Source organism: Muscardinus avellanarius, assembly GCF_963383645.1.
Source record: "Muscardinus avellanarius genome assembly, chromosome: 5".
Classification (NCBI taxonomy): Eukaryota; Metazoa; Chordata; class Mammalia; order Rodentia; family Gliridae; genus Muscardinus; species Muscardinus avellanarius.
Window position 1 is genome coordinate 96,031,966 of NC_137790.1, and position 20,033 is coordinate 96,051,998.

Sequence of the window (20,033 nt, forward strand, 5' to 3'; positions counted from 1 at the left end):
AATGCAAAGACACATAGCTGGTAATTGATGGAAATTGTGATTCGACCCAATCCTATATTTCTCTAAACTCAGACTCATTCTATTGGGCTGGGCTAGCTGTTCATGAAAGCAATAAAAAAGAAGACAAATGGGATAATAAGTATGGCTTGGGGCCTCTCACCTGGTAAGATTCCAGATGCCCATTGGTCGATGTTTATTTTAAAATACCTTTACTTTCATGGTCAAGGTTAACATCTGTAATTGGGAAGTTACACACCAGCAATCAATGTTTTGCTTCTGGATAAAAGCTGATTACCATAGAGATTGGAAAACAACATGTTTTCATGCAGATTAACACCCTTTATTTTTGCTGGACAGGCATCAACAGTTCCTTGCATTTTTTTTCATGTGCAAAGTCTTATATCAGAAGCAGGATACTAGTCCCAATCCCTGCTGGTGTGGCAAATTGTATTTTTCTGGAACTTGGATGATGGTCAGATTTTGCTTTTACAATGAGGGAAAAAGTCATAGATGGTTCTAAGCAGATGTGATCATTTGAAAGAGGTTTTGGAATCAGCAAACACTTAAGGCCTGCCTGAGGCATCAGCATTTTAATTGAGAAAAGAGCACAGCTGAAGTCCATCAGAGAAACAGAATAGAACAGCCACAACTGTGAAATATTTTAGCAAATTACTGTATTTCTGCTAGATTTTTTGCCTCTAAGATGAAAGTATTAATTTAGAAAAAGTAAAGAATGCTACAAAATAGTTTGATTTTCTTTTGGATTTAAACTTTTCATTTGGTGTGAACTGCTGTGACACTTCCCCTGTTAGTTTAAGCAATGCTGGATTCACCTGTACTTAAAGCATCCAGTTTATAAACAGAGTTAACAATAGATTTTTTGAGACTTATTCTAGGGCTTACTTAGAAGGCAATATGCTTGCTGTCTCACTACTTTACATGCTTACCTTCCTATTCAGTAAACCTAGGGCTTTCAAGTGAAGATGCTTTATTATCTCTTATTTTCAAATTTGACCTTTCCAAGTGTTTCTCAGCCTTGGCAATATTTTATAATCACTGGGGAGCTTTTAAAATACTCATGACTGGATCCCACTTAAAAAAAAATTTAACCTGACCTTCTGGGGTGCTGGTGGTGGGGCCTGGGCATTAGAATTTTAAGGTTTCTCTGGGGTGTGCAGTTGAGGTCTACTGATGTGAAAGGTGATGGAGGGGTGATGAGGGAAGAATGAGGGTGGAGAACAGGTAGGGATATAAAGTGACAAGAATAGGGACTCTGGAATTAGTGGGACAGAGTTTGACTCAGCTCTATGTTAGAGCTATATGACATTGGACAAATTATCTCTTTTTTGAGCTTCAGTTTTGCCTTTTTAATATTTTAAATTTTACTGGTGCATTTTAATCATACATCTTAATGAGGTACAAGATGTTAGAGGCATACATACACACATCGCTCATTTAGCCCTTCCTCACTTCCCACTTTGTTTCCTCCCCCTCCCTCCTTCTCATGTTTAGCTTAGTAATTGACATTGATATGCTTGTAAATTCACATTAGATAATTTTCCTTTTTTATAATGAATATATTTATACTTATAGAATAGTTGCTATAATGAAATGAGTAGTGTCAAAAGTCTGTGGCACATAGTAGGCAACTTATTGTTTTATTATTATTAATTATTTTATTAGTGCCTTGTAATTGTACATCATAGTGAGTTTCAATGTGATTAAAGCATCTATACACACAGCTCTTGGTATATTTTCCTCCACATCTTACTCTAATTTTCCTCACATCCTCTCTCCCTGCACACTAGTGAAATTGGTAGTAATACCTTCACATATTGCCATAGTATTATTTGATTTTTTTGCTTCCTCACTCTTTCCTCTTCAGCTCTCGCTAAATCCCTTCCCTGAACCCCTTTCACTACTCTAGAGTCTCTCTCCATATTATTTAAAGTCTGTTCCCTATATTCTCTCTAGCTTCCACATATGACCGAAAACATTTGACCCTTGACTTTCTGAGACTCGCTGATCTTATTTAGCTTAATATTCTCTAGCTCTATCTATTTCCTGAAAATGACATAATATAGTCTTGGGGGCTGAGTAGAATTACACTGTGTGTATATATACTACATTTTCTTTATCTAGTCATTTGTTGATGGACTCCTGGGTTGGTTCCATAATTTGGCTATTGTAAATTGTTCTGCTATAAACATGGATATTCATATATTGCTATAATAGTCTGACTTTGATTATTTTATAAGGGCACTAAGAAATGGTATCACTTGGTTATATAGTGGTTCCATTCCTAGTATTTTTAAGGAAATAATAGGCAATTTATACACAGAGATATCTTTGTTATTGTTATTAGATAACAATATTGGAAAATACTATGCAGCAGGCACTCCTGAAAGTTCTTATTAGGAAAGAAGATGAACAAGGTGACTTCAGGGTGGGCTGAGCAGTGGGGGAGGAGAGAGGAGACACACAGCAGTGTCCAAGCTGCCACTGGATTACCTTTGCATATATGCGCGCAAAAGCGTGATTCCCAGCAGAAAATACATCATGATGGAGCACACCATCATGGCCAATCCTAGGAGAATGGCCCGGTCCTCTCCAGCTTTCAAAGCTGTGACTGTTTTCCTTTTGTCCAGGAGGTCATGGTCTCTGATTTTTTGGTAGATGTTCCTAAAGTTGAAAACAATACTGTCTTAAATGAAGTCCACAGTTAATCAGCAGGTCCCCGGAGAGTGGGAAGTTCCTTTGCCAGGCTTTCTAGAGCTGGGAGGACCAAGGGACCCTCTGAACATGTCTGAATACAATCAGATCCAGCACGTGACCACTGCTTACACACACACACACACACACACACACACACTCTACTCACAAACACACACATACTTATGTATGTACATGTATACACACACACATACACACACACACACACACACACACACACACACACACACAAACACACACAAGCACACACATACATGCACCCACCCTGAGCAGAAAATGAGCCCTCTTTACCTTGGAGCACATGTTTAAATGTAAATTAACTTTCTTTCCAGTTCTAGAAAAAAGTAAATTCCTCTCAATCCTCAAAATAATGCTTGGGGATCATTGAATTTACCACCTATCAAGCCATTCATCATTGGTACATATTATAATTTCTGAATACTAATTGAGCATTAATTCAAACAAGTGGCAACACACATTAGAAACCTACCAATTTAATCATTATATTCCTTGAGTAGGGATAGACAGAAGTGATTTTGGTTAACATTTTCCCCAAATTTAGGGTTGCTTGGGGCTTTGTTGGCTTGAGATTTACAAGCAGTGTAAAGATGTAGGCTGATATTTCAAGACTTCTGGGAAGATGGCGACCGAGAAAAGCGGGGCTTAAGAGCCCCGCTAACAACAAATCTCCATTACCACAAAATTAGCGCCTTTCAAAGCCAGAAAACAATATCACCAGAGAAACAAAAAAAATCACCAGGCTCCAGAGAGAAAGCAGACTGAGAACAGAGCCACAGAGGAGATCCTCACGCCTGAGGACGCGGCAGATGCGGCAGCAGCGCCATACTGCCGGCGGCACCGGCAAATTCATGGGACGGCCACAGAAAGCGGAGGGGAGCTGCTGCGGAACAGCCAGGTGGGATTACTTGGCGCAGAAGACATCTAAAGCTCCCAGTGGCTGAGCTCAGCACACGCTGCAGGGATTCAGAGTGGAAATCAAAACCAAGAAAAAAAAAAAAACGCCAGCCCAACAGCCGAGGGCGTAGCAGCGGCACCATATTGCCACCGGCGGCAGCAGCACCGAATTCACCAAATTCAGTACAGCTACATCTGCATACTCAAGAACAGTGAGTCAAATTGCGGGCCACAGCGGAGAAATCTCAGTACTGTACTCACTGGGACTTGACCCAGTGGGAGAGGGGCGGTGGCAGTGATATCACACCATAGGAGAACGTGCAACCTGGCACCCCCCACAGTCTAAAGCAGCCTCTATTGACTCTCTGGGTCGGAGACTCTGTGATACTACCCAGTAAAGGAGTAGTGGGGTCTGAGATATTACTGACTTGAGATCCAGAACACCTTAAGTGAAGTCATAGTGACCCAAGGGAAGAACCCAGAGAAGGCACAAACTTCCGAAATAATGGGAAAGAGGAATAATACTGGAGCAATGAATGCCCACAACCCCACAACATCAGAACCCGATAAAACAGAAAATCAGAGATTTCTAGAAGATCAAATCAGGAAAATAACTGTAGAAATAAGAGTGGTGCTTCGAAAAGAACTCAGAGAGAGCCAAAAAGGGATAAAAGATGCAATTAATGAAGTAAAGGCCTCAATTCAAAGCACAAACAACTGATTAGAACACATGGAGAACAGAATCTTGCTCTTAGAAGATGATCATTTCAAAAATGAACGCATAGTTTCTAATCTAGGAAAAAATATCCGACAGCAGGAATCTGACATTGAAGAAATATGGGCCCATTTTAAGAGAGCTAATCTAAGAATAATTGGAATAGAGGAGGGAAAAGAAAGTGAAACCAAAGGGATCAACAATCTCTTCAAGGAAGTAATAGCAGAAAATTTTCCAGACATAGAGCAAGAGGTCGATACGCAGGTCCAGGAAACTTATAGAACTCCCTTTAGACAGGATCGGAGAAGAGGATCCCCATGCCACATAACTGTCAAAATGACCAATGTGGAAGCCAAGCAGAGAATCTTAAAGGCAACAAAAGCAAAGGGCCTAGTGACATTCAGAGGCAAACCAATTAGAATCACTCCAGACTTCCCAAACCAAGTCATGAGAGCCAGAAGGGCTTGGAGTAACATATTCCCAATTTTGAAAGAAAACAACTTCCAGCCAAAAATTTCCTACCCAGCAAAACTTTCTATCAAATTAGATGGAGAAATAAGAAGCTTCCATGACAAACAGAAACTGAAGGAATTTATGTATTCAAAACCAGCACTAGAGAAAATACTCAAAGAGATTAACTACAAAGAAGAAATAGGTAACACACATCAGAACTAGAGAAACAAGATTTTCCATCCAACAGACAACTAAGATTGGTTATCTGTGGAGATTGATTATTTATGTTAGTCTTTTACCTATCTCTAAAGGGTATTGTTTGCCTTTATTGTTGTTAATTTTTAGGATTTCTAGTTGGAATATTAATATACCTTCAGATATAGCATTTGGAAATATTTTATCCCATTCTATTAGTAACTGTTAACTCTGTTTACATTGTCTTTGGATATACAATATGTTGTTTTTTTAATTTTATTTTATTGGTGCACTGTATTCATACATCATAGTGGGATACAAACTTTTGTAGACATACATGCACACATTGCCCAGTCAGCCCCCACCCGATCCCCACCCCATTCTCTCCCCATCCCTCCCTCCCATGCTTGGCTTAGTGGTTGACATCTAGTATTATAGCAATATCCAAAATTAAAAATGATAATCTCACATAACAGTTTTATTTGTCTGATGCCAAGCTTTTGATGATTTAAAGATAACATTTCAATATTTCTTTTTGCTTTCTTTCTTACCAGAGCATATTTTTTTCTGTTTTTTTTGTGAAACTATCATATATTTATATATTTATTTTTCAGAAAAAAATCTATCCTAATATGGAATATGAATTCTAGATACCCAAAACGATCTTGCAGAAGAACAAAGCTAGCAGATATATATTTTCTGATTTCAAACCATATAAAGCTACAATAATTGAAACAGTGTAGTACTGTTCTAAAGGCAGATATATAAACCATTGGGGTTAAATACAAGCCTAGAGCTAAATTCTTCCCTATATTGTCAAGTTATTTTTGACAAGGTTTCCACGAACATTTGGTGGTGGAAATAATATTCTTTTAACTAAATATTGTTGAAAAATAATAATTACATGGAAAAGAATAAAATTGGACCCTTACCTAATCCCACATACAAGTATTAACTCAAAATAGATAAAAGACCTAAATATAAATCTTAAGACTATAAACTTTTAGAAGAAAATCTGGGTCATAAAACCTCACAACATTGAAATTGGCAGTGATTTCTTGGATATGATTTCAATGGCACAGGCAACAGAAGAATATACAAACTCCCTAAAAAATAAAAAAATATTGTATATCCAAAGACAATGTAAACAGAGTTAAAAGTTACTAATAGAATTGGATAAAATATTTCCAAATGCTATATCTGAAGGTATATTAATATCCCAACTAGAAATCCTAAAAATTAACAACAATAAAGGCAAATAATACCATTTAGAGATAGGTAAAAGACTAACATAAATAATGAATCTCCACAGATAACCAATCTTAGTTTTCTGTTGGATGGAAAATCTTGTTTCTCTGGTTCTGGTGTGTGTTACCTATTTCTTCTTTGTAGTTAATCTCTTTGAGTATTTTCTCTAGCGCTGGTTTTGAAGACATAAATTCCTTCAGTTTCTGTTTGTCATGGAAGCTTCGTATTTCTCCATTTAATTTGATAGAAAGTTTTGCTGGATAGGAAATTTTTGGCTGGAAGTTGTTTTCTTTCAGAGTTTGGAATATGTTACTCCAAGCCCTTCTGACTCTCATAACTTGGTTTGGGAAGTCTGGAGTGATTCTAATTGGTTTGCCTCTGAATGTCACTTGGCCCTTTTTTTTGTTGCCTTTAAGATTCTCTGCTTGGCTTCCACATTGGTCATTTTGACAATTATGTGGCATGGGGATCCTCTTCTCCGATCCTGTCTAAAGGGAGTTCTATAAGTTTCCTGGACCTGCGTATCAACCTCTTGCTCTATGTTTGGAAAATTTTCTGCTATTACTTCCTTGAAGAGATTGTTGATCCCTTTGGTTTCACTTTCTTTTCCCTCCTCTATTCCAATTATTCTTAGGTTAGCTCTCTTAAGATGGGCCCATATTTCTTCAATGTCAGATTCCTGCTGTCGGATATTTTTTTCTAGATTAGAAACTATGCGTTCATTTTTGAAATGATCATCTTCTAAGAGCAAGATTCTGTTCTCCATGTGTTCTAATCAGTTGTTTGTGCTTTGAATTGAGGCCTTTACTTCATTAATTGCATCCTTTATCCCTTTTTGGCTCTCTCTGAGTTCTTTTCGAAGCACCTCTATTATTTCTACAGTTATTTTCCTGATTTGATCTCTAGAAATCTCTGATTTTCTGTTTTATAAGGTTCTGATGTTGTGGGGTTGTGGGCGGTATTCATTGCTCCAGTATTATTCCTCTTTCCCATGATTTCGGATGCTTGTGCCTTCTCTGGGTTCTTCCCTTGGGTCACTATGACTTCACTTAAGGTGTTCTGGATCTCGAGTCAGTAGTATCTCAGACCCCACTACTCCTTTACTAGGTTTTATCACAGAGTCTCCTACCCAGGGAGTCAATAGAGGCTGTTTTAAAGTATGGGGGGTGCCAGGTTGCACGTTCTCCTATGGTGTGATATCTCTGCCACCACCACTCCCTCACTGGGTACAGTGAGGTACAGTACTGGGATTTCTCCTCTGTGGCCCGCAATTTGACTCACTGTTCTTGAGTATGCAGATGTAGCTGTACTGGATTCGGCGAATTCACTGCTGCTGCCGCCGCCGGTGGCAATATGGTGCCGTGGCCACGCCCTCGGCCATGAGGCTGGCGTATTTTTTCTTCTCTGGTTTTGATTTCCACTCTGAATCCCTGCAGTGTGTGCTGAGCTCAGCCACTGGGAGCTTTAAATCCTCTCTGTGCCGAAAGATCCCACCTGGCTGTTCCGCAGTGGCTCACCTCGGCTTGCTGTAGCCGTCCGATGAGTTCGCCGCTGCCGCCGGCAGTATGGCGCTGCTGCCGCGTCCTTGGGCGCGTGTGTCTCCTCTGTGGCCCTGAGCTCTGTTCTCAGTCCGCTTTCTCTCTGGAGCCTGGTGTTTTTTTTTGTTTTTCTGGTGATGGTGTTTTCTGGCTATGAAAGGCGCTGGTTTTGTGGTACTGGAGATTGGTTGTTAGCAGGGCTCTTAAGCCCCGCTTTTCTCGGTCGCCATCTTCCCAGAAGTCCTGTTTTTTATTTTTTAGGGAGTTTGTATACTCTTCTGTTGCTTGTGCCATTGAAATCATAACCAAGAAATCACTGCCAATTTCAATGTTGTGAGGTTTTATGACCCAGATTTTCTCCTAAAAGTTTATAGTCTTAAGATTTATATTTAGGTCTTTTATCTATTTTGAGTTAATATTTGTATATGGGATTAGGTAAGGGTCCAATTTTATTCTTTTCCATGTAATTATTATTTTTCAACAATATTTAGTTAAAAGATTATGATTTCTACCACCAAATGTTCGTGGAAACCTTGTCAAAAATAACTTGACAATATAGAGAAGAATTTAGGTCTAGGCTTTTATTTAACTCCAATGGTTTATATATCTGCCTTTAGAATAGTACTACACTGTTTCAATTATTGTAGCTTTATATGGTTTGAAATCAGAAAATATATATCTTCTAGCTTTGTTCTTTTTCAAGATCGTTGTGGGTACCTAGAGTCCATATTCCATATTAGGGTAGATTTTTTTTTTGAAAAATAAATATATAAATATATGATAGTTTCACCTAAAAAATAGAAAAAATAGATTCTCTGGTAAGAAAGAAAGTAAAAAGAAATATTGAAATGTTATCTTTAAGTCATCAAAAGCTTGGTATCAGACAAATGAAACTGTTATGTGAGATTATCATTTTTAATTTTTGATAAATTGCTATAATACTAGATGTCAATCACTAAGCCAAGCATGGGAGGGGGGGATAGGGAGAGAACGGGGTGGGGATCAGGTGGGGGCTGACTGGGCAATGTGTGCATGTATGTCTACAAAAGTATGTATCCCATTATGATGTATGAATACAGTGTACCAATTAAAAAAATTTTTTTCAACAAAAAAAAATAAATAAATAAAAAAAATAAAGATGTAGGCTGGTGACCCAGCCTACTTTTTCTGATAGGAATACTCATGTGAGTTAGAAAAGTTCTAATCAAATCAAGGTCAGACTTCATAACTTTGGACAGTTTTATTAGTATGCTTATTTTTGTTTTGTTTTGGAGCAGAAACATAGGAAAATGAGGTTGGCATAAAATTGTCTCTTGAATTCAAACCCTGATTTTACTGTTTACTAGCCTTGTGATTAATAACAACTTCCTTAGTCTTTCTGATCCCATTTCCTGAAAAGTGGAAATAATGTTTAAATGTATTGTGATGGCTAATGAGATGGGTTTTACAAATCATCTGGGAGAATGACTGACATAAGTGCTTAATAAATGTACTTACTCAAAAATGGAGTACGAGCTATGGCTTAATGACACAAACATTATTTAAATTGCTACCATTCTCCAAATAATTTCTAAAGGACAGGATGACAAGGAAACAAATTGTGTATAAAGTACAGGAATGGAGGACTAGATTTGAAACAAGGAGGTAACATTCTGAGGTGCTGGCTTCTTGGAGCCATGAGAGGAGTGCAGATAGAAATGCAAGGCTTGTGACTGCCGGCAAGGCTGACATCAACTACAGCCAGAGCCTCTCAGTTCCCATTTTGATAGAGCCTTGGGTTGCATGGCAGTGGCAGTGGAAGTCACTGACCTACTGGGTCTAGGAAAAAAGTTAAGGAAAAACAGAAAGCTGAAAATGGAGAAGGAACCTCTTAAATCCTTTTTTAAGTTTCTTATTTCCTTTTGTGTATATGTGGTACTGGAGATTAAACCCAAGAGGTTCTACCACTGAGCTATACTCCCAGCACTTTTTATTTTTTTATTTCAAAACAAGGTCTCTCTAAGTTGCTGAGTCTGTCCTAGAACCTCCTGTCCCAGCCTCCCAAGTACTGGGATTACAGGTGTGCACCATGGTGTCTAGTCATTTTTCACCTTTAAACAAAAAGTCAATATACACAAGAATGACTTCATATTTTCCTTCAATTTTTTTTATCAGTAATTACTCATGTTTCCTGGAGAAGAAACCAGAGTAGAAACCAGACTTTGTAGCAGAGATGAGTGAGGTTTGTACAATTGTGTGTCCATTCAGAGCTTACATTTAACTTCATGCTCCAGAAAGGCCTTACTGCTGTTTATGGCCAATATCTGTTCTGATTGGCTGGTCTATTCTAGTCTGGTTTCTAAATATATCAGCTCTATATAAAGGTGTGAGAGTGTGTATGTACTTAATATATTCCCAAAAGATGTTAGGGCAGTACATTTGTTAGTTTAGTTATCAGTGTTCCAAATTAACTCTTTACCTTACTGTTATGATTATTTTAGAGTACTTTTCACAAAGTAGTTAATATACATCTTATCCCTTCCTTAAAAGAGAGGGCATATTGTGGGAGGAAAATCACAATTAAATCAATGCCTTTTTTAATCATATTTTCCTGGCTTCTCCCACCCTTACTCATTCTTGGCCATTCGTTATCGTTATATATTTTCCAGCCTCAAAGCCAAATGCCCTTGGGTTAGCTGCTCTGCTGTGTTTTGACGTTCACAGACTGATAACTACTACCCTCTGCTTCTCCAATCTTGTTTACTTTTAGATTTTCTTTGGAAATTATAGTATTTACCTCAAAGCTCTTTAAACCTGACCCTTTCTGAACTTGAAAAAAACATCAGTTTCCATTAGCAGCTAAACCCAGTGGGCAGGAAGATTTCAGAAGCAGGAAAAGACAGGCTGAGTCTAAGTGACTTCAAAGACCTGCTACAAAATAATAATCTGATGTTACTTCACTAATATTGTTTATCAACATACATTTAACTCTGATGGCTGCTGTTGAGATCTATGTTTCCTACAGACAGAAGCCTCTGAGCAGAAAGCAATAGTGTCACAGTTCTCAAGTATTTGGCTGTCACACAGTAACACTTATGCCAGCCTAGCCCATGAAATAGATGAGGATAAATCAATTGGCAATGCCACCAGAACAAGCACACAAAAGTGAGTCAAATGGGCAATTTAAAAACAAATCACAGATTGAAAATGGTTAACAAATGTTCTTCATCTGTTCTGGACCAGGTTGGGAGGGTGGGGTGAAGTAGTGGTGAGCAGGGTGGGTCATACCCATGAAATTCACCAATAAATGATTCCTGAGTTAGTGAGTAATGAAAGGGTGAGTGAATAATTTGGAAGAACAAAGAATTCATTTTATGTCCATAGACTTGAGTGCTGTTAACTTCTTGTTTCTGGGGATGTGGCCTGTGCCCAGTAAGAGAGAGATGAAAATAAATATTGACATAGGGTGGTAAGTTCAATGAAGGAGTCCCTCAGGGAGTGTTTTGAGATTGTAGAGGGGCATTTTTGCCAGTTTAAGGGAATGGTACAGGAAACAAGGGGTGAGTTAGGGAAGGCTGCCTAGAGAAGTAGCATCTTAAACATCTTCAAGGTCAATTCAGTGTTAACCAAATGAGACAAAGAGTGGAGGATATTTTGGATGGAAGGAATCACATAAACAAACAGGTAGAGACTTTAAATTGCATAGTGATCCTCAGAAAGTACAAGTTTGCTAGTGTTGCTGGTTGGGGGTGAGAGGCAGGGAAATGGGGCAGGTGAGTTTGAAAAGGTAGGTAGGTCATGATGGATTTCACAAGTAATTCTAAAGAGATTAGATTTTTTCCTGAAGTTAATTGGAAGCTGCTAGAAAGTGATGTGATCAGAATCAAGTTTCAGAATGGTCACTGTGGCCACTGTGTGGAGATTAGATTAAAATGAGTCAAGACTTAAATCACAGAATTGAGAGATTGTTACAGTAATGTTGGTAAAGGCTGTTGAGGGCTGGATCCAGAATCAAGGTAGGAGAGGTAGAAAGAAAAGTGCTTCTACATATTTCTCTATGACTAAGTATCTAGGAAATAAAAGTTCAGGAATTGGTAATGGATAGAATATAGAAGATGCTGAGGAAGTGAGAAGTAAAGAGGATGAAGTTTTAGATTTATGTCTTCATGCTTGGCTTGAATGGCTGGAGAGTTGTGGAATCCTTTTTTGTCTCTACTTCCAGGTTCCAAAGAGGGGACTTTTTCTGACCTTGCAGGGAATGAAAGAGAGGCCAATTGTATAGTTTTGACTCTCTTCTCATAGGCTTAGTGCCCTGAGCTCAGGATGAGATAGACCAGATCCTGAGAGTCAGGGGCCAGGTCTATCTTTTGGATGAGTCTGAAAGTCACTGCTAATGTGTGGCATAATTTAAGCAAAACTAAAACAAACAAAACCTCTTTTCATATTTGCCTTTGTCTTCTGATGTCAAAGTAGTAAGCTTCATTTAGGGAAGGGAGTGTCCATATCTAGTTTTCTTCAGTGATAGGTGGAAGAAGCATAATGCTATTTTGGGCCTCAGGCCTACACATCATCCTTCATACTAGGATGGCTTATACTTTAGGAGAAATATGCTACCACTAACTGAGCTGGTATTTCATCTTACTGTAGTCCTTCATGTTGATTCTTTATAAATCTAGGTGATAGGGGTGAGAAATGGGGTTGATGGTGGTGAGAAAATAGGGAAGGAATGCCAGTACAATTTACTAATGTAAAGAGTTCAAGAGGAAGAATGAGCCTGGGACATGGTTACAAATTTAGTTTTGAATAGGTGTACTTTCAGCAGAAATAGAGTAGAGATTTGACCTTATTAGTCTGAAGTAGCTTTAGGCTTGTATCCTGGCAAAACTAAGTATAAGCTCTGTGGAGCCAGTATTGGCTACATGGTGAACCATGAATGATTATGAGGGATAAAAGCTGAAAGGCTCCATTTAGAAGAAAAATCATAAGCCCCTAGCAGTCAGCTAATAGTTAAAACAGTCAGCTAATAGTTAAAACAGCCAGCTAATAGTTAAAAAGAAAAGTATGTTTTACTGCAGCTTGCAGCTTAAGAAGTATAGCTTAAGAATGAGAAATATGCAATAAGTCCACCCTGTTCCAGGAACCTACCTAGCATCTTATCTATACTGACCAGGTCAGCGTGCCCTGTGCCGGAAACCTGCTAACTACACCTGGTATCTTATCTAACACTTGACTACAGAATGTACTTTTTCAAATGATTCTGTAATATTTTGCAAATGCATGTAACTTGGTCCAAACCCCCCTTAACTGGTGGTCTTTTCCCTATAAATACCCTCACTTTCAGTTGCTCGGGGCCGAACTCCTATACGAGTCGGCCCCAGTGCACTGGCTCCTTAATAAATCTTTACCTTTTGCTTTTGCATCAAGGAAAATAAAGTCTCTCATGGTACTTGACGTTGCTTATCCCGAGGTTGATTGAGGGTCTCCCCTCGGCGGGGGTCTTACAAAGCCAATACTCATTCATGACTTGTTGACAACAACAAATGATGCTAATAGTTTTTACTGCGTATATAGGGGACATTCTGCCCAAATATTTTTGGAGAATGGGAATTATTAATAAATTTACAGACGAGTCCAAGTATAACAAAAGTTTTTGTCATAACTATTCTGTAAACAGAAGATTTTCAATTGGTAAATAAAGTGTCATTATTAATGAGCACAGTATACTTTTATTATAAGCTTCATATTTGAGTAATTTATATAAAGCTGATATTAGGACTCTGTTTATAATTCATAAGCAAATTCTTATAAATATATATACATACACATATATGAATATAAAGAATAAAACTGCAAGAAAGATTTTATCCTGGCCTTCACCTATTTAAGATTTCCAGCTGGGCATGGTGGTACACTCCTGTAATCCCAGTGGATTGCAAGTTTGAAGGCAGCCTCAGCAACTCAGGGAGACCCTCAGCAACCTAGGAAATTGAGGGTCTCTCTGAGTTGCTGAGGCTGCCTTCAAACTTGGGGATTGGGTAAGGGCTAACTGGGTGATGTGTGCATGTATGTCTCCACAAGTCTTTTTTTTTTTCATTATTTTACTCAATGTGTTTTGTTTTGAAAATACAGTTATTTATTATAAAATGTGCCATTAACAATCATAGATAATGAGGTTCTGATTATTATTCCTAAATGAATAAACTTAAAAGCATTTTCAAAATTTCCACAAGTATTTTATCCCATAAAGATGTACAACTACATGCACCAATAAAAAAATTTAAAAAAAGAAAATGAAAGGTATCTATTTAGATCCAATAAATGTTTAAAAGCAATAAAAAGGATCACTTCACTAAATGAATGCAATTTGCTACTTTTTACCATAAGTATGGTAAAATACTTTTTACCATAAAATACATAAAAGTATGGTAAAATACTTTTTACCATACTTATGGAGTTAACAAAGATTAAGGAGTAAATATAGTAAATAAATATGAATAAAATTTCCCAGGGGCTTTCTACCTCTGGGCTACACTCCCAGACCTATTTTTATATTTTATTAGAAACAGGGTCTTACTAATTTGCTGAGAGCCTCACTATGTAGCTGAGGCTGACTTCAGACCTGTGCCACCCTCCTTTCTCCTCCTTTCTCCGCCTCCCAAGAGCGGGGATTACAAGCGAGTGCCACCATGCCCGGCTTAAAACTATATTTTAAAAATGTATTAGCCAGGGGTGGTGGCGCATGCTTGTAATGCCCGCACTTGGGAGGCGGAGACAGGAGGATCGTGCAGATTCGAAGCCAGCTGTGCTGGCTTAAGAGACCCTGTTTCCAAATTAAATTATATATATATATAAGATCTGGGAGTGTAGAAGGGCTTCCAGGAATGCCAGTACCACACACACAAAGAAAAGTATTAAACAGCCTGGCGTGGTGGCACACACTTGTAATCCACGAGCTTGGGAGGCGGAGACAGGAGGATTGCGCAGGTTCAAAGCCAGCGGCTCTGGTTTAAGAGACCCTGTTTCTATATTAAAAAAAAAAAAAAAGTATAAAATAGGTCTGGGAGTGTAGCCCATGGAAGTGTAGCCAGGAGGTAGAAGGGCTTCCAGGAACTCCAGTACCACCAAAAAAAAAAAAAAAAAAAGTATTAAACATAAAGTATATTCCATGAATATATTCCTCATATCATTGTCTGAAGTTTGTTCTGATTTTTTGGTTTTGTTTTTATAGTGCTGGAAATGGAATCTAGGGGCATTCTACCTCTGAACTACATCCTTAGCCCTATCTTTTATTCTATATTTTGAAACAGGGTCTCACTAAGTTTCAGAAGGCCTCACTAAGTAGCTGTCCATGAACGGCAATCCTCCTGTATTAGTCCTGTATTAATCCTCCTCCTCCCAAATACTGGGATTACAAGTATGCACCATCATACCTGTCTAAAATTGGTCTGATTTTTTAAAGAGCTAAGTTTCCTTGTGAGGCTCAGTCTCTTTAAAATATGTTCTTAAAATATATCCATAGATATATGTTTCTTGAATATATGTATAAATATATTATTCTAATAAATGTAACAAAAATTAATCATTTCATGTGGAAGGTTTTGAGTTTATATTAATTTTTTTCAAATTCTTTTTAGCATTATTTGCCATTTTGCTAACATTTTGGCATTGTTAAGATTCTTGTGGCAGTTTAACACTGTGATCACTTTGAGGGATTTTTCAGTTAACCAAAATTTGTTTTTTTTTACCTGTTCACAAAGGCTATAGTAATTGATTTGGGATAGGAATTTTGAACAGCTTTCTGAATATTCAATATAGTTGGTGAAGTTTTCATTCGAATGGTTTTTATCTTGTCCTAATGACACCATTTTACTAAACACTTAATTTGTCTCTGCTCTTCCCCTGTTGAGGAAACAAGAGGGATCTGGGTGAGATGGGTGGGACTCTCTGCTGAGGGAATATTGAGGAGAAAATGCAGCAAAGTGCACAGTCTGGCCTGTTGATTCAGAGAGGGAGAAACTCAGGGGCGGAGGAAATGAGATTAAAAAATGGGGGGCATAGCAAAGTTGGAGGAGGAAAGACCATAGGACAGAAAGAACAGGGGACTGGAGACAGAGGGTGTCTGGAACACAGAGAGGGAAATGTGGAGAAGCAAAAAGATGAAGAGAAAATAGCTACAGAGACTGAGAGACAAAGGGGGAGAATCTGAAGTCCCCAAATATGGGTCTTCTATGAACTTAGGTCCCTGCTGATCAACTTAGTGTGAGTTATTATAGAACTATGTATGGTTACAATAATCAAACAACATTTTTGGTACATAACCAAATTTAATAAATTAATCCAAGCATATTGTCTTTAGGGAAATGGACTTCACTGTATCAGGCTTCCCCTGATAGGAACACTAAGCAGACTGGTGGCAGGTAAATTGGCCCAGGAATATGGTGATAAGCACAAAGGTGGTTTAGAAGACTAACATTTGGAGGCCATAACTTGATGTAAGTGAAGAGTTAAGGGTCCTGGGACAAACCAAATTGGGTCTCAGATGAGAAGGTGAAATCAGGCAAAATGCGATAGAAGGCAGGTAGTTGCGTGTGATTAGATTTCAGCATCTGATGGGTGAAGATTGGCAGGTGGTTAGCTAGTTAGACAGGAGCCAGAGATAAAGGTTCTGGGTGTTTTTTTTTTTTGATATTTGGAGAACATTAAAATAATTTAAGCAAATTCAATGATTAGATTTGTACTTCAGAAATAATGCTCAGGTTACTGTGGTTGGTTGGTTGAAAGGTTTACATCTGGAGGCAGAGACTGTTTCTGAAACTATCCTAGTGTTTCAGATATTAGGCAAGAGGGTCTTAAGAAAGAAGAGGCAGAGGAGATGATCAATTTGAACTGGGCCTCATTTGTTTCCAGGAACAACAGTTAACACTGTGGATTTTTCTTAAGGCTTAAAAGATTCAAGAATAATTTATTACTATATAATTTATAATAGAGGAAAATGCAAGCATCTTTAATGTTTATAACCATATGGGTATAGTCAGATGAATTATCATCATTTTGATAGTGTATGATACAGCCATTAAAATAACTCTTAAATAGCCCGGCGGAGCGTGGTGGTGCACGCTATTAATCCCCACACTTGGGAGGTGGAGACAGGAGGATTGCGCAGGTTCGAAGCCAGCTGTGCTGACTTAAGAGACCCTGTTTCCAAATAAATATATAAAAAAATAGGTCTGGGAGTATAGCCCAGAGGTAGAAGGGTTTCTAGGAACCCCAATACCACACACACACACACACACACAAAAAAAAAAAAAAACACTTAAAGAACAAGGCAATATATAAAACTTTGTGTAGAGTTGATCTAAATTATGTAAAATAGTATATTTGATTATTAACACTGGCTATTTTTCAGGATGGTATATAGAATACTGGATTTTAATAAAAATGTTTAGGTGGTAAGAAAAATGAAATACATCTCTTGTACTAGACTATGGAAAGGGCAGGAAGATAAGTCTTCAATAGGTTCTGATACTGTCAGTGAGGTGAGAGACACCTGGATGGGGAATAGATAAGATATGAATTAGAAGTGAAGAACTGAGTAGATCTGAACTTATTTGGCTGAGAGAGCTTTTCAGAAACGTACACATCATATTTAACATACTTAATATTTTTATTTATATCTTTATGGAACAATGAATATTTATCTGCTTAAGAGTTGAGACAGACCAAATTCATCTTTGTAGGTTCAGTATCTTGCACTTATTAGGCTCATAAAGTACTTTTTATGTGGCCTGGAAATGGCTACAATAAACACAGATTGTGAAGTAGGGAGGCTGAATGGTCAAATAAAACAAAATAAATTAGGAACCATGACTAAAATGGGATCCTGTCTTCTCTCTTTTCATCAGTGTTCATTGGAATCTACCACCACAGGTTTTGACACTTGTCAGTGAACTTTGCCTCCCCTGTGGTTGCTGTGTCTATCCTTAGACTAGTTTCTGTGCCATACCACTTTAGAAATTCCAGGGAATCCAATTCCCTGACAAGCTTGAAATCAGGAAGATATGGTATGGAGTGATGCTGAGGGTTTGAGGCTGCCTGGCCTCTGGCATTGCTGAGGAAGACAGCTCTAGAAACCCACATGGCAGAGGTCAGGTTTGGAGAGGGAGAAAAGAGAAGGCAGAGCAATTGCTAGCAATGTGGGACAGTGCTGCCAAAAATCTAGTTTATTTATTTACAAGTAATTAACTTGAATCTTAATTATCTTGATTATCAGCCACCATTGTGTTATCACTATGATTACTGTCACCAAAGCCATCTTAAGCAGAACAATAGTATTTACTCAGAGTCAATTTAAAAATCTGAGTCTTATTGTCCAAGAGTTTGCCAATTAGGTGGTAAAGATGAAAACATAGTCAAGAAAGAAGTAGAGACAAAGGAACCACCATTCAGTGGAGACACCTGTTTAGTGGAAGTCGCTTGCTCATATTCATTGGCTAACTGCTTTTCATTTGCTTTTGTTAACGTTGTGGGCCAAAACCATGCAGGCTGATTTCACAAGCTGTGCACCAAGAATAATGCTTGCTGATAATGATATAGTTAATATTTTAATTAATTTAAGTTCCAAATCATCTTTGAAAATTAAAAACCATTAAGTATCATATGATCTTACTAAGCTAGTTGTTTGCTCTTTTTAAACTCCACAAATCCTGCCAAAATGTCAGTCATATATTTATTATCTTTTTTGATATACAATTTTCAACTGTTTTTTAAGGTTTGACTGTTAAATGCAGCTCCAAATGCTTTATTGTCTGTGTGAGATTTGGGGGTCAAACCAGAGGTGCTCTACCACTGGGATACAATCTCAACCCTTTTTATTTTTTATTTTGAGATAGGATTTCTCTAAGTTGTCGAGGTTGGCTTTGAACTTGCAATTGTCCTGCCTCATCCTCCCAAGTCTCTGGGAGTACTTGGTGAACCACCATGCTCAGAAAAATTGGAAGTTATTTTAAAAATCTGAGCCAATATTTTCTCATTTGTAAAATGGGCATTACAACTTAGGATAATATTTTAAATAAAACCAGGATAATATTTTATATAAAATATGCAGTATATAGAGAGTTCTTAAGTGTTAAATTGTTTATAAAATAATATAAAATACATTTAGTTAAAATGTTTGATGAGACTAAAAAGAAAGTGAAAGAAATATATTATTCTTCATCCACTCTGCAAAAGCCTTCAGAATTTCTGGACATTGAAAGCCACAATATTCCTGTAGGGCAGCAGAACCCTTCTGGAGATTTTGATTCCTGAATTATAGATTCCTGTATCTCTTCCCCTTCTATACCTTAACTTATAGTTACCTTTAAAAAAGAAATTAGAAAATTACCTACAAAATGTGGAATTTTAAATGACACATGAAACTTTAAAGGTTACAGTATAGATTATACTGAAAGATGATTTTACTTGAAAGCAGATGAAAATTAATTAGGTTACACATTGAGAAGCATGGGAAAACCTAGAGATGAACAAGAAAGCAAAATTTTAGTTGATATGCTTGGTATCATAATAAGCATGGGGACTTTGTTCAAATACTAGTTTTCTTCTGTGCTGTAATTTTACTTAAACATCATGTAATCATTTTTTTTTGTGTGTAGTTGATATACTAGTATTGGGAAGAGGTTTTAAAATGTATTAATGTATCAGTATTGGAAAAGATTTCCAAATATATATATATATATATATATATAATCTTTTATAATAAGAAAGCCAGGGCTAGCTAGCAGAAAGGAGGAACTTGTAATTTACATTTCTAAAAGAGAAAGAAGAAAGCCTAGCCAAGGGCAGAGGTTTCTTTACATTTCTAAAGAAAAGGAAGGCTGGAGCCAGGACAAAGGTTTCTTTACATTTCTAAAGGAGAAACAATTTAACACATCTTGGGAGGGATAAAACAAAAGGCAGAGGCCTGTGTTTGGAGACAGACTGCTCCCCCTTCCCACCCCAAATCATGCTGGAGAGATAACAGAAGCAAAGCCGGGGCTGGAGAAAAGGGGTAACATTATCTCCAGATCAAAGGACTTGGTAAGGATAAAACACTTAGTAAACTGGAGTTCTGTTGTATTTTCATTTGAATTGCCTCCCTGTGCCCTGCTCCAGCACAGGGCTGTACTATCTCTGTATTTCTATTTTTTTAATGAACTTCTTTAAATCTTCAGCAACTGTTCAAGCTATGCATATTTATTCTTAGGTTAGGACAAGAATCC

The 20,033-nt window shown here is 37.6% G+C and overlaps 1 protein-coding gene across 1 annotated transcript in view; it reads right to left on the reverse strand.

Annotated features, from left to right (window-relative positions):
- KCNMB2 (potassium calcium-activated channel subfamily M regulatory beta subunit 2) overlaps positions 1 to 20,033 on the reverse strand; it is a gene marked incomplete at its 5' end in the record, with an annotated part of 45,789 nt that overhangs the window by 24,058 nt on the left and 1,698 nt on the right. Inside the window, one exon of the mRNA XM_080695474.1 lies at positions 2,512 to 2,682. Within this exon, the coding sequence (XP_080551600.1) occupies positions 2,512 to 2,682 (171 nt within the window). The remainder of the gene's footprint in view (positions 1 to 2,511; positions 2,683 to 20,033) is intronic.